At 45.1% G+C, this 15,289-nt stretch overlaps 1 protein-coding gene across 2 annotated transcripts in view; it reads right to left on the bottom strand.

Annotated features, from left to right (window-relative positions):
- LOC142200577 (poly(rC)-binding protein 3-like) overlaps nt 1-15,289 on the bottom strand; it is a 411,290-nt gene that overhangs the window by 272,550 nt on the left and 123,451 nt on the right. For both annotated transcript variants that reach the window (XM_075271023.1, XM_075271022.1), the window contains 2 exons: nt 2,405-2,428; nt 2,276-2,308 (listed from right to left, as the gene is read on the bottom strand). In XM_075271023.1, the coding sequence (XP_075127124.1) occupies nt 2,276-2,308; nt 2,405-2,428 (57 nt within the window). The remainder of the gene's footprint in view (nt 1-2,275; nt 2,309-2,404; nt 2,429-15,289) is intronic.

The following is a 15,289-nucleotide window of genomic DNA, read 5'->3' on the forward strand; positions in this document are numbered from 1 at the left end:
ATTTCATCGACAATAAACATATTTGGAGAAAATTAAAAATTTTTAGGCCGGGTTCACACGGAGTATTTTGGCTCGTGATTTGGTACGTAGATGCCGCGGGAGCTTTTGCGGGCCGTATACGCTCCCATTGTTTTCAATGGGAGCCGATACCGTATACGCGGCGCTATTTTGCTATAAAGTCTCTCCCTCTCCGTCCATCCCTATTAACCTCTGGCTGGATGATGAACCTGATTGACTAACAGTGGTCTTTGACTGTGACTTCTTCACAATTATGATATTGGTAAAAGCATTCCTTGTTTGAGACTGACTCCAGTTAAGTAAAATAAAGCAAATCAACAGGTGCATATGGGAACAGTAGCATTTATGTGGATGTATTTAGGACTAGATCCTTAGGATTTTTTTGTACTTATCCTATAGACAGCACCACAACTCTAATGAGGCGAGGTGAGGTGACTACCTCAGGCGGCACTCCCGGAGGGGCGGCAGCCGTGGCAATTTTTTAAAAATCTTTTTTTCCCTAAACTAGCGCAGGAGAAGGTCGTTCTGAAAACTACCTGAGCAGCCCCTCTCCTGCGTCATCATGCCTCCTGCATTGAGACGCAGAGGTCTTATTGCCGGTTAAGAGGAGGGAGCAGTGGGAGCAGCGGCGAGGTCAGTAAGTAACATACCTTTTTTTTTATTTGTTTTATAATAGACCACTATGAATGAAGATGGGATTAATAGCGCTGTCTCTATTTTTGCAAATGGTACCAAGCTATGTAAAACAGTGCAGTCTATGGAGGAAATGCATAGGTTAGAATCAGATTTGTACAGACTGGGTGTTTGGGCATACAAATGGTAAATGAGGTTCAATGTATATAAATGTCAAGTTATGCATCTGGATTAAAATATTGTGTATTCTGGTGGAGAAGGACCTGGGTGTACCTGTAGATCATAGATTATATAAATTGCAGAATACAATGTCAATCAGCTGCTTCTAGGACCAGCAGGATATTATCATGTATTAAAAAGGGTTTTGACTCATGAGACAGAGATGTACTATACCATACTACTATGGAATATATGAATATTAACTGAATATGCAGTTTAGTTCTGAGCACCAATCCATAGAAAGGATGTCCTAGAGTTTAAAGGGGCTCTATCATTGGGAAAAGCCATTTTTAACTAATCATCCTTGCATAGCCTTTAGAAAGGCTATTCCACACCTACTTTTAGTATGTAAATTGCCTCAGTGGTTTCTGAATAAGTCCGTTAGTATTCATATGCTAATGAGCTTTCAGCCAGTTCAGGAACTTCCCAGCAGCACTCGTCCCTGCTATTATCTCCTATGTGTGTGTACAAACAGGAAGCTGAGTCATCATCCTATTCATCAGCAGCAGCCTCCCATAGGAAACAATAGCAAAGGGGTGCACGATGTATCGTGCACCAGTCTAATTAGCGTATGAATAAAAACAGACTTATTCAGAAACCAATGAGGCAATCTACATTCTAAAAGTAGGTGTGGAATAGAATTTCTAAAGCCTATGCAAGGATGTGGTTAGTTAAAAATGGCTTTTCCCAGTGATAGAGCCCTTTTAACAAAGGGCCACAAAATTGACAAGGGGCATGGAGGGCCACAGCTACTACGCCTTCATCTATATAAATATACAAATGGCCCATACATAAAACATGGGGAAAAATTGTTTCTAAAATACCCTCAAAAGAGAAGGGGACATGCCTTTGGTCTGGAGAAAAAAAAAAGTTTAATCTCCAGAGACATTAAGTCTTATTCTATGTAAGGACTGTGAATCTGTGGCATAGCTTACCCAGGAACTGGTCACAGCAGCAAGAGTTGAAAGCTTAAAAAAAATATTTAGATGCATTTTTAGAGAAAAATAGAATTGCTGCTTATATAAATTAATCGAATAGCATGCCCTTTCTCATCCCTTGGTTGAACTTGATTGACATATGTCTTTTCAACCGTACTAACTATGCAACTATGAGATTGCAGCTGAAATAATTTTTGCAACTACTCAGGCTACATTCAGACAATTGAGGCGAGAAATATCCATCTCATTCAAGTGTATGGAGGGATTTGTGAAAAAAAGGACAAAAATAGGTCATGACCTGTACTTTGATGGTTTATAATAATAGATTGTCAAAATAATCATCATGTGAACATAGTGCTGCCATGTGATGTCCTTTTAAAAAATGTACATCAGTTGCCCATTATTCACGTGAATATAGCTTAACTCTTATTGCATCATAAAATATTTTAATAGTTTCATATTCTTACCTCCTCCCTCATCTTCTTAACCGTCTCACCTTTCTGTTATGGAAACAAAATCACGAAAAATAAATGTTTATGGAGGTAAGGCTTTGAATTGCACAGAAAAATCACAAAATTAAATGATTCTGCACTGACCTTTCCAATGATGCTTCCTACTTCCTGGAAGAAAGATAAAAATGGTGAATGTTGATTGAGAGAAATATTGAAAAAAATACAAATGACATATGTATATGAATAACTGAACTGAACTGGTTTTGTAAAAATGCTCACAGCATAACTCCTCCATCAAAACATCTGTGAAACTATAGTGATCACACAATATCCTATTCCCAACATTATACTTAGAAAAACTGTGAAAGTTCAGATTGTTGAGGTTTTGTTTTTCACATTCAAGAGATGGAATCAATAGAGATGAGCGAAGTTTTGGAAAAGTCAATTTGGCCTCTTCTCCGGATTTCACAAAAAGATTTGATTCTTTCCAAATTGATTCACAGCAAATAATGTTAAAAAAACAGCTATTTCCTAGCTGCAGAGAGCTTGTGAAGTTACGTCAAACCCTTATTGAAGGATACAGCCAGCTACCTTCAGGACACCACAAACCTATTAAATAAACTATCCTCTATGGGTCCCCTTCCAGATGGAACCATCCTGGCCACCATGGATGTAGAATCCTTGTACTCCAACATCCCACACCAGGACGGTGTAAATGCCTGCCAGGTTTTTATGGAAAAGCAAGGTATGAATGCTGAAGCTGTGGTGAAACTCACAAAAATTCATCCTCACCCACAATTACTTCTCCTTTGGTGACCGTATCTATTTACAGCAGACTGGCACCGCAATGGGGAGCAAAATGTCACCACAGTATGCTAATCTCGTCATGGCCAAGCTTGAGAGTGACTTCCTGTCCACCTGAACCACCAGGCCTCTGGCCTACTATCACTTCATTGACGATATCCTAATCCTTTGGACTGGGTCTGAACAACAGCTGAAAACCTTCCATGAACAATTCAACCAGTTCCATCCCACCATCAACCTGACGCTCAATTACACCTTCTCTGAAATAAATTTCCTGGACACAGTCATCAAAATACAGGACAACAAAATTGAGACATCACTGTATCAGAAGCCGAATGACCGCCCTACCTAACTAAGATGGGATAGCTTTTATCCTAAACACAAAAAGAACTCCATTGTCTACATCAGATACCATCGCATATGCCCAGACCCTGCAGATAGAGACAAACACCTAGGGCGCCTCAAAAACACATTCTTGAAGCAGGGTTACCATTCAAGAACAGTTGAAAACCAAATTAACAGGGCCACGAGAATACCAAGACCGGAGTTATTAAAATACAATACCAAACAGGAAAACAATCGGGTGCCCCTGGTCGTCACACATAACCCACACCTGGAGATGCTGAAAGGAATTACATACAAACTACATCCACTACTGCAAAAAGACAACCATCTAAAATCCATATTTCCAGACCCCCCCTCTCCACCAGCCACCAAACCTCAGGAATATGCTTATTAGCAGCTCACTGTCACCTCCAACTAACACAGGAACATTCCCATGTGGACAGAAAAGGTGCAAAACCTGCCCTCACATACTGACCACGAATAAAATAAAGATCCCGAACTCTGATCAAGACTACAAGATCCCAGGTACCTTCACCTGCAGCACACCTAATGTGGTATCCTATTAATATTATAAATGTGAAAGTTTGTGAGTTTGGATGTTTGTGGCTTTGACTTTTCGGATGTTTGTTAGTCAATCACGCAAAACCCGCTTGACCGATTTGGCTGAAATTTTCCACAAACATAGTTAATACACCCCATTGCGCAATAGGCTACTTTTCGTCACAATAGCGGACATACGTTTTTCCCAGGACCCCCACAAACCCCAAACTCACATCACTATCTCTGCAATCTCACACACTTTGGACCCCGATTTGGCTGAAATTTTCCACAAACATAGTCACTACACTCGATTGCGCAATAGGCTACTTTTCGTCACAATAGCGCACATACATTTTTCCCAGGACCCTTTGAATGTTCGGATGTTTGGCGGTCAATCACGCAAAAACCGCTCCACCGATTTGGCTGAAATTTTCCACAAACATAGTCCCTACACTCGATTGCGCAATAGGTTACTTTTCGTCACAATAGCGCACATATGTTTTTCCCAGGACCCTTTGGATGTTCAGATCTTTGGCGGTCAATCACGCAAAAACCGCTCCACCGATTTGGCTGAAATTTTCCACAAACATAGTCCCTACACTTGATTGCGCAATAGGCTACTTTTTGTCACAATAGCGCACATACGTGTTTCCCAGGACCCCCACAAAACACAAACTCACATCACTATCTCTGCAATCTCACACACTTTGGACCATAGCAAGCCACAAAATTCATATTACCCCCTACAGCAGAGGTCAGCAACCCCTGGCACACATGCCAAGAGTGGCACTCCTGCCATATTTCACTGGCATGCCAGCAGCACAGGACCTGCAAGAGTTAAATAAAGTCTCTGCTAGAGCTGAGGCATAAGGACACTCCCCTTTGCGAGATGTGCAGGAAACCCAGGGGGTGGAGCTTAATCGCTCAGGTCTCCGCCTGCTATAGTGATAGCTCCTGCCGAAGCTGCTAGCAAACTGAAAGTAAGAAACACACAGCTCCCTTCCTTTACTTCCTATTCTCATTAATGTCAGGCATTTGGGGTTATTAGTTTAGTGTTAGTAACTCCATGTACCTCATATTAATAGGAATAAACCCCATCATGTCCCTCATATTAACCCCTGTGTGCCCCATATAAAGGTTACTACTATGTGAGACATATGGAGGTAATGAAAATACTTAATTATTACCTCCAAGTCTCTCACATATCAGTAACTAGAGATGAGTGAGTACTGTTGGGATCAGCCGATCTGAACAGCACGCTCCATAGAAATGAATGGATGCACCTGGTATTTCCGCTTGGATGTAGCCGGTGTGCTTAACCCCCCGCGTGCCGGCTACGTCCATTCATTTCTATACCAGCGTGCTGTTCGGATCGGCTGATCCCAACAGTACTCGCTCATCTCTATCAGTAACTCTTACACTGGGGTTAATGTGAGGGACATGATGGGGTTAATTGCTATTAATAAGAGGCACATGGAGTTACTAAACTGTCATGCACAGGGCCAGACTTTATGTTGCTTACTCAAGAGTATCCTGTGCCCAAAACTTACATGTACTGGTGGAAAATAACAAATCATACAATGTCGTATATCGAAGTATATTCACCTGAAATACCTCTGTCCCAAAGTCACTATGTACAGTTTATACCAACACCGTATAGCGGCTGAAATACAAATTACATTCAACACAAAAGTCTCATGTGCTCTCAGAATAACAGCAACAACAAGATACACAGTTACATTTTATATCCCATACCTTATACACAGTACGAAAACCTTACCCACGCCTGTATATACCCACTGCTACAATCACCGCAGACGAAGTCGCGGGTACCAGCTAGTATTTAATAATGTGCAATAATGTGCAATAATGTGTAGGTGGGACAGGCCAGGCACTTAGGATGAGGATGAACTCACACAGACATATGATTAGAGAGCAGAGAATTGACCTCCCTGTGCCAAAACACTTCTGTAATCAAAATCATAATATCACCAATGATATGAAGATCCTGGTTTTAAGAGGAAATTTCAAAAACAAAAAAGATCGAAGGATATGGGAATTTAAACACATGATGACCTTTGACACACTCCAAATGGGGTTAAACCAGTCACAGGGTTTTATGACGTTTTACAACAGCTAGACACCACATGACTGATCAAAGGAACCATAAACCCAGAGAACTTTCCTGTGAACTGATGTATATGTTTTTTCGAACTGTCTATTTGCATGTTCTGCTTTCCATCTATTTTATATCTAACATTCTATTTCTGTATAAATATGCTTGTTTTCAGACATTGTGTTATACCAGCCTGATGAAGGTATAGCTCCCAAAAGCTCGCAATATGTCATCATTTTTTAAGTTAACCATTAATAAAGGTATCAACTACTGAGGACTTCTCTCAAAAAATGTTTTATTCTAGATCAAATAGTGCATATAATAATATTGAAAACAGTAGGTAATTGAACACACATACCCATAGTGACAAGATGTGTAGAGTTGCCTTGCAGGGACCGACCCACCCGTTCCCCTACGCACGTTTTGGCTATTTTTGTGCCTAAAATAGCCGAAAAGCGCATAGGGAGAACAGGTGGGTCAGTCCCTGCAAGGCAACTCTAAACATCTTATTTGCCTGCTATGTGAACTTATTCATCCCATTGTTTACACTGCGTTGCTATAACATCGGAACCTATAGGACAAGTGAAGTCACTTACTCACTGCTCTTGATAGCAGGACAATCGTTCAGCTAATTGCAGTTTGCTGATAAAGTCCAATCTGCTTTCTCTCTATGTAAACACATAGATAACACTGAGTCCACTCTGTACAAACATATGCACATTATCTGATCTGCATAAGTATTGTGATCCTTCTCAAGCCCGTTCAGCAAGATGGAGGAGAGGGGTGAGAAATACAGGAAGTGTAAAGAACAGACTGCAAGCAGACTGCTGAAACACTGAGATGGGAAAACCCCTGTAAGTTTCTTTCTGTTAATGACGCTGCAATCACCCCAAACTCCTCTTTGATTTCCTCCCTATACTTTCCCTTCACTAGCAATCCTTTTTCCTTGAACTTCTACCTGTTTCCTATCTCTTTCCCTAGTTCCTGCTGCCAGCTGTCCCTGCAGTAAAAGCGATGTATTATGACTAGAGAGGAGTGAACAGTGAAATGTTCAAAGTTCGATTTGAGTAGCCGCTCAATACTCGACTGTTCGATTGAACATCGAACCCCATTATAGACTATAGGGAATAAATACTAATTTAGGGGGAAACCGCTATTCGACTCAGGAGAGTCACCAAGTCCACTATGAAACCCCAGGAAATGATGCCAACACCCTGGAATGCAACTGGAACAGCAGGGGAAGCATGTCTGGGGGCATCTAACATGCCCAAGTCACTGTATTACCTCGGGATCCCTGTCAGCTTGCAATATGCGGGAGCTGACTTTTTCCCATTGGAATGCATTGACCAGCGTTGATTGGCCGAATGCCATACAGAGATGTAGCAGTGCTGAGTGTGCGCTGAACCCTGCTACACACTCAGCACTGCTGCATCTTAGCAAAGCTGAGTGTGCAGCAGGGTTCAGCGCACACTCAGCTATGCTTAATCTCCGGTGTAGCAGTGCTGGCCGTGCACTCAGCTCTGCCCTACATCCAACAACCCCTCCATTTACTCCTCCTGTCACATACACAGCTCTGCACTACACCTAACCAACCCTCTATCTACTCCTCCTGTCACACACACAGCTCTGCATTACACCCAACCATCCCTCCATCTACTCCTCCTGTCAAAAACAAAGCTATGCACTACACCCAATCACCCCTCCATCTACTCCTCCTGTCACACACACAGCTCTGCACTACACCCAACCATCCCTCTATCTACTCCTCCTGTCACACACATCTCAGGTGTAGCAGAGCTTAGCGCACACTCAGCTCTGCTACATCTCAGGTGTACTGGCAGGGTTAGCTAGGGATTACCTTTATTTAGGTGGGAATGTTACTCATCCAGCTCTTTGGGGGTCTGTCTCGTCTGTTTCCCTGTCAGCTTGCGACATGCAGGAGCTGACTTTTTCCCATAGGAATGCATTGACCAGCGTTGAGTGGCCTAATGCCATACAGAGTACAGAATTCGGCCAATCAATGCTGGTTCTGCCAGAGGAGGCGGAGTCTAAGATCGGACCACAATGGAGACTTCTGTGGACTGATCTTAGACTCCGCCTCCTCACAGGAGCCTTCGGCAGAACCAGCGTTGAATGGCCGAATGCTGTACTCTGTATGGCATTCGGCCAATCAACGCTGATCAATGCATTCCTATAGGAAAAAGTCGCAAGCTGACAGGGATCCCGACGAGATAGAGCCCCAAAGAGCTGGGTGAGTAACATTCCCACCTAAATAAAGGTAATCCCTAGCTAACCCTGCCAGTACACCAGAGATGTAGCAGGGCTGAGTGTGCGCTGAGCTCTGCTACACCAGAGATGTAGCAGAGCTGAGTGTGCGCTGAGCTCTGCTACACCCAAGATTTGTGTGACAGGAGGAGTACATGGAGGGATGGTTGGGTGTAGTGCAAAGCTGAGTGTGACAGGAGGAGTAGAAGGAGGGATGGTTGGGTGTAGTGCAAAGCTGTGTGTGTGACAGGAGTAGATGGAGGGATGGTTGGGTGTAGCAGAACTCAGCGCACGGCCAGCTCTGCTACATCTCAGCATAGGAATGCATTGACCAGCGTTGATTGGCCGAATGCCATACAGAGTACAGCATTCAGCCAATCAACGCTGGTTCTGATGGAGGAGGCGGAGTCTAAAATCGGTCCACAGCAGTCTCCATTCTGGTCTGATCTTAGACTCCGCCTCCTCACAGACGAACCTCCGGCAGAACCAGCGTTGATTGGATGAATGCTGTACTCTGTATGGCATTCAGCCAATCAACGCTAGTCAATGCATTCCTATGGGAAAAAGTCAGCTCGCGCATATCGATCCAGAACAGATAGATCCCCAAAGAGCTGGGTGAGTGACATTCCCATCTAAATAAAGGTAATCCCTAGCTAACCCTGCCTGTACCTCTATCCCTTTCTCACAGTCACATAGTTCGCAGTCTCATATGAACCGGATGTTAAACCCACTGTTCGTATAAATTGGAGGTCACCTGAATTAGCCAGCCAATTACTTTTTCTGATTTTTTTTTCTATACTTCCGTTGTCGTAGTTCCAGTCCCACCTCCCCTGCGCAGTTATTGGTGCAAAAAACGCGCCAGAGAAGGTGGGAAGGGAATCAAATTTTTTGTGACTTTGGCACCTGGTGTTCAACTCGAATCGAACATCTCGAACAGCCTGATATCTGATCGAACATGTACTCGATCGAACGCTGTTCGCTCATCTCTAATTATGACTGCATCTAAAATGGCCGCTGGTTTTTATATGGCTGTGACATCGCAGGGGTGGCTGGCTGCTGATTAGCTGCATGCTTGGCATTATTGGTGACCCCATCTTCTCAGAATTCCCTCCCCCTTCTTCTAACACCTGCAGGCCAATTTAATAGGAAATGTGATTCAATGAATCAAAGAGTGAAGAAATCAGAATTCTTGGCAAATCGAATGTTTCCTGAAATTCAGATTGAATTCCACTTCTACAAAATCGGTTCGCTCATCTCTAGTTGCAATCACTGCTAAAATTATTGCTATTATTTTGCTGAAAAACACCATTTTTATTGCCTTCCCCTGGATCAACACTGTAGGGATTGTAGGGTTATATGTTGGACATGATGGACTAATGTCTTTATTAAACCTCATCATGTAACTATGTCATAGTGGACTTGGTGACCCTCCTGAGTCGAATATTGGTTTCCCCCTAAACGAGTATTTTTTTCTCCATAGACTATAATGGGGTTCGATATTCATTCGAAAAGTCGAGGTTTGAGGTGCTACTCGAAATGGACAGGGGTGATGTATAGTGGGGAAAGCAGTGTAGATGTGGAGGCAAGCTAAGCAGGAAAAAAGGTGGCTACAGGCAGAGGCATGTCAAGAGGCAGCAAGGCCAAAGATTTTCCGTGTAGTAGCAACTCATGCAAAACTCGCCCATGTTGCCAGACTAATTCCTCCAACAGGCTAACAACTGCCATCCAGTCCACACCCACCAGGGGCACACTCTTCAAGGTCTGGGACACGTTAATGGCACCCTCTGGCCAAACTACCACCACTGAGGGGCCTAGTGTCACCAGGAGGGACAAGTATAGGCGCATATTGCTGGAGTACCTGGCCGCCCACAGCCGTGTCCTCTCCGATCCCTCTGTGCCCTACATTTAGTGGGTCTCCAAGTTGGATTTGTGGCTGGAACTTGCTCTCTACGCATTGGAGGTCCTTTCCTGCCTTGACACCAGTGTGCTGTCGGAAAATGTCTTCAGCGCAGCCGGTGGCATCATCACGGATAAGCACAGCCAACTGTCAGCTGAGAGTGCTGGCTGGCTGATGCTGATCAAAATGAACAGCCACTGGATAGACCCATCATTTTCATGTCCAGCAGTGTCAAGCACCCTGACATGAAGTTTGATGTGTGGGCTCACCCTCTGCAATTGTTCCTACTCATACTCCTCCACCATCAGTGTTGCATCATTATGCTCCTACTAGGTTCAATTCACACTAATGCCCCCAAACTCTTCTGGTTAGAGGCTTAATCCACCCTGATTCCCCCAACTGTGCTGGTTAGAAGCTCATTATAAGTCATGCCAAGTAACACACTGGAACACATGGCTGACTTCATGTTAGGTTGCTTTTCTAGAGACAAAGGCATAGTTCACCTCATGGAGAGCAAACAATAATGGATTTTTGCAATCCTCGACTCCCAGTATAAGTTAAAAATCTCATCCTTTGTTCTGGTACAGGAGAGGAAAAAAATCGCACAAATGATATGTAAATATGGAGGCAAGCTAAGTAGCAAAAAGGTGGCTACAGGCAGAGGCATGGACAAGGGTGATGTATAGCGGGGAAAGCAGTGTAGATGTGGAGACGAGCTAAGCAGGAAAAAATGTGGCTAGAGGCAGAGGCATGTCCAAAGGCAGTAAGGCCAAAGATTTTCCATGTACTAGCCACTCATGCAAAACTCGCCCATGTTACCAGACTTATGCGAGATCTCTCTGTGTCTTTGAGGAGTCCACCAAGAGGGTCAGCTGTGACGATGCATTAGTGATTTTAACAACCCGCTCCTGTGTGTGATGCAAGAATCCCTCATCACCATCAGGGATAACGCATTGTACGCTGAGGAGTCGGACATAGGAGCAGAACCATTCTAGCAGGATAGGCAGTGCACACTCCTGTCTGCTTCACAGCATATATTGATGGAGGAAGAGGAGGATGACGAAGTGGCAGATGATCTCATTGTCACACAGGAGGCTAGCGGCACCCCCTGGCCAAACTACCGCCACTGAGGTACCTAGTGTCACCAGTTATATGACAAATTTAGTGCGGTTTGCACACTTTGCAAGTCTAAACTGAGTAGGGGCTCTGAAAAGAGCAACCTTAGCACATTTTGCGTGCGCTGTCATTTGGAAGGCCTGCCTCTTCCTCTGTTTACAGTGCTGGTGCTGCAGTCCAGACCACCAGCCTGGACTCCTCCATATCTGTCTCTGACAATTTGGGGAAAGCCTCTCTGAAAGTGTACTCCTGCGCTGCAACTTCCACCTCAGCTACGAGCTGGAAACGCTGTAACACTGGCATGGGAAGATGTCAGCAGGCCGTGCTGAAGCTCATCAGCTTGGGGGACAGACAGCACAGTGCCTCTGAGGTCAGGGATGCCATCCTGGATGAGATGGCAATGTGGTTTTCACCGTTGCACCTGGGCCCAGGCATGTTTGCATATGTGATAATGGCCGGAACCTGCTAGCAAATCTGGATTGTCCAAAAATTTGATTGAGCGTGACTGAATTGCTTTGTATCACACTTAGCATTTGGGGGGTAGACCCTTAAAAATTAGATTGACCTGATATAGCTTGATTGAATTGCTATGTATCCCACTTATCTTTGGGGGGTACAGCATTAAAAACAGTTTTGAGCCTACTTGTCCTGATTGAACGGCTGTCTCCCACTTAGCATTGGGGGGTTCAGTGGAGGAAAGGAGGATGTCGTGGATATGGACTAACTGAATGAACGGCTGTCCCCCACTTAGCATTGGGGGGTACAGCATGTGGAAAGCTGGATGTCGCGTATATAGACTGACTTAATTGCTATGTATCCCACTTATCTTTGGGGGGGGGTACAGCATTAAAAACAGGTTTGAGCCTACTTGGCCTGACTGAATGAACGGCTGTCTCCCACTTCGCATTGGGGGGTTCAGTGGAGGAAAGCTGGATGTCGCAGATATGGACTGACTGAATGAACGGCTATCTCCCAGTTAGCTTTGGGGGGTGCAGCATTAAAATCAGGTTTGACCATACATTGCCTGACTGAATGAACGGCTGTGTCTTCCACTTAGCTTTGTGGGGTAGACCCTTAAAAATTGGATTCAGCATACATAGCCTTACTGAAATTCTGTGTCTCCCACCTATGTTTTGGGGTTACACACATTGAAAAACTGGATTGAGTGTACATACCCTGACTGAATTTCTGGGTCTCCACCTAGGTTTTGGGTGTACACATCATCGATATCTGGATTGAGCGTACATAGCCTGACTGAATTTCGGTGTCTCCCACCTAGGTTTTGGGGGTACACACCATGAAAAACTGGATTGAGCGTACATAGCCTGACTAGGTTTTTGGGGTACACACCCTGGATATCTGGATTGAGCATACATAGCCTGACTGAATTTCGGTGTCTCCCACCTAGGTTTAGGGGGTACACACCCTGGATATCTGGATTGAGCGTACATAGCCTGACTGAATTTCAGTGTCTCCCACCTAGGTTTTGGGGGTACACACCCTGGATATCTGGATTGAACGTACATAGCCTGACGTAATTGCTCTGTATCCCTGTTTTGGGGTTACATACTGCCTGAACAGCACTGAATTGCTCTGTATCCCTGTTTTGGTGTTACACACTGCCTGAAAAGCTGTGTTCAGCCTATCCGGCTGGACTGAATTGCTCTGTATCCCTGTTAGGTGTTTGGGGGGACACTACCTGCAAAGCTGGGTTGAGTGTATCTGGCTGGACTGAATTGCTCTGTATCCCTGTTTTGGGGTTACACACTGCTTGAATAGCTGGGTTCAGCCTATCTGGCTGGACTGAATTGTTCTGTATCCCTGTTAGGTGTTTGGGGGGACACTGCTTCCAAAACTGGGTTGAGCGTATCTGGCTGGACTGAATCGCTCTGTATCCCTGTTAGGTGTTTGAGGGGACACTGACTTCTAAGCTGGGTTGAGTGCATCTGGATGAATTGATTTGCTCTGTATCCCTGTTAGGTGTTTGGGGGGACACTGCCTCCAAAGCTGGGTTGAGCGTATCTGGCTGGACTGAATTGCTCTGTATACCTGTTTTGGGGTTACACACTGCCTGAAAAAGCTGGGTTCAGCCTATATGGCTGGACTTAATTGCTCTGTATCCCTGTTAGGTGTTTGGGGGACACTACCTCCAAAGCTGGGTTGAGTGTATCTGGCTGAACTGAATTGCTCTGTATCTCTGTTATGGGGTTACACACTGCCTGAAAAGCTGGGATCAGCCTATATGACTGGGCTGAATTGCTCTGTATCCCTGTTAGGTGTTTGGGGGGACACTGCCTGCAAAGCTGGGTTGATCGTATCTGGCTGGATTGAATTGCTCTGTATCCCTGATTTGGGGTTAGATACTGCCTGCAAAGCTGGGTTGAGCATATCTGGCTGCACTAAATTGCTCTGGATCCCTGTTAGGTGTTTGGGGGGACACTGCCTGCAAAGCTGGGTTGAGCGTATCTGGCTGGACTGAATTGCTCTGTATCCCTGTTAGGTGTTTGGGAGGGGGGGGGGGGTACACCGCCTCGAAGGCTGGGTTGAGCATACCTGGCTGGACTGAATTGCTCTGTATCCCTGTTTTGGGGTTACACACTGCGTGCAAAGCTGGGTTGAGCGTATCTGGCTGGACTGAATTGCTCTGAATCCCAGTTTTGGGGTTACAAACTGCTTGCAAAGCTGGGTTGAGCGTATCTGGCTGGACTGAATTGCTCTGAATCCCTGTTTTGGGGTTACACACCGCTTGCAAAGCTGGGTTGCGCGTATCTGGCTGGACTGAATTGCTATGTATCCCTATTTTGGGGTTATACACTGCCTGCAAAGCTGGGTTGAGCGTATCAGGCTGGAATAAATTGCTCTGCATCCCTGTTTTGGGGTTACACATTTCCTGCAAAGCTGGGTTGAGCGTATCTGGCTGCACTCAATTGCTCTGTATCCCTGTTAGGTGTTTGGGGGGGACACTGCCTGCAAAGCTGGGTTGAGCGTATCTGGCTGGACTGAATTGCTCTGTATCCCTGTTAGGTGTTTGAGGGGACACTGACTTCTAAGCTGGGTTGAGCGCATCTGGATGAACTGATTTGCTCTGTATCCCTGTTTTGGGGTTACACACTACCTGAAAAGCTGGGTTCAGTCTATATGGCTGGACTTAATTGCTCTGTATCCCTGTTAGGTGTTTGGGGGGACACTACCTTCAAAGTTGGGTTGAGTGTATCTGGCTGAACTGAATTGCTCTGTATCTCTGTTATCGGGTTACACACTGCCTGAAAAGCTGGGATCAGCCTATATGACTGGACTGAATTGCTCTGTATCCCTGTTAGGTGTTTGGGGGGACACTGCCTGCAAAGCTGGGTTGATCGTATCTGGTTGGATTGAATTGCTCTGTATCCCCGATTTGGGGTTAGATACTGCCTGCAAAGATGGGTTGAGCATATCTGGCTGCACTAAATTGCTCTGGATCCCTGTTAGGTGTTTGGGGGGGGGGGGGCACTGCCTGCAAAGCTGGGTTGAGCGTATCTGGCTGGACTGAATTGTTCTGTATCCCTGTTAGGTGTTTGGGGGGTCACTGCCTGCAAAGCTGGGTTGAGCGTATCTGGCTGGACTGAATTGCTCTGTATCCCTGTTTTGGGGTTACACACTACTTGCAAAGCTGGGTTGAGCGTATCTGGCTGGACTGAATTGCTCTGAATCCCTGTTTTGGGGTTACACACTGCTTGCAAAGCTGGGTTGCGCGTATCTGGCTGGACTGAATTGCTCTGTATCCCTATTTTGGGGTTATATACTGCCTGCAAAGCTGGGTTGAGCGTACTGGCTGCACTGAATTGCTCTGTATCCCTGTTTTGGGGTTACACACTACTTGCAAAGCTGGGTTGAGCGTATCTGGCTGGACTGAATTGCTCTGAATCCCAGTTTTGGGGTTAAACACTGCTTGCAAAGCTGGGTTGAG

The sequence above is a fragment of the Leptodactylus fuscus genome, chromosome 4 (assembly GCF_031893055.1).
Source record: "Leptodactylus fuscus isolate aLepFus1 chromosome 4, aLepFus1.hap2, whole genome shotgun sequence".
Taxonomy (NCBI): domain Eukaryota; kingdom Metazoa; phylum Chordata; class Amphibia; order Anura; family Leptodactylidae; genus Leptodactylus; species Leptodactylus fuscus.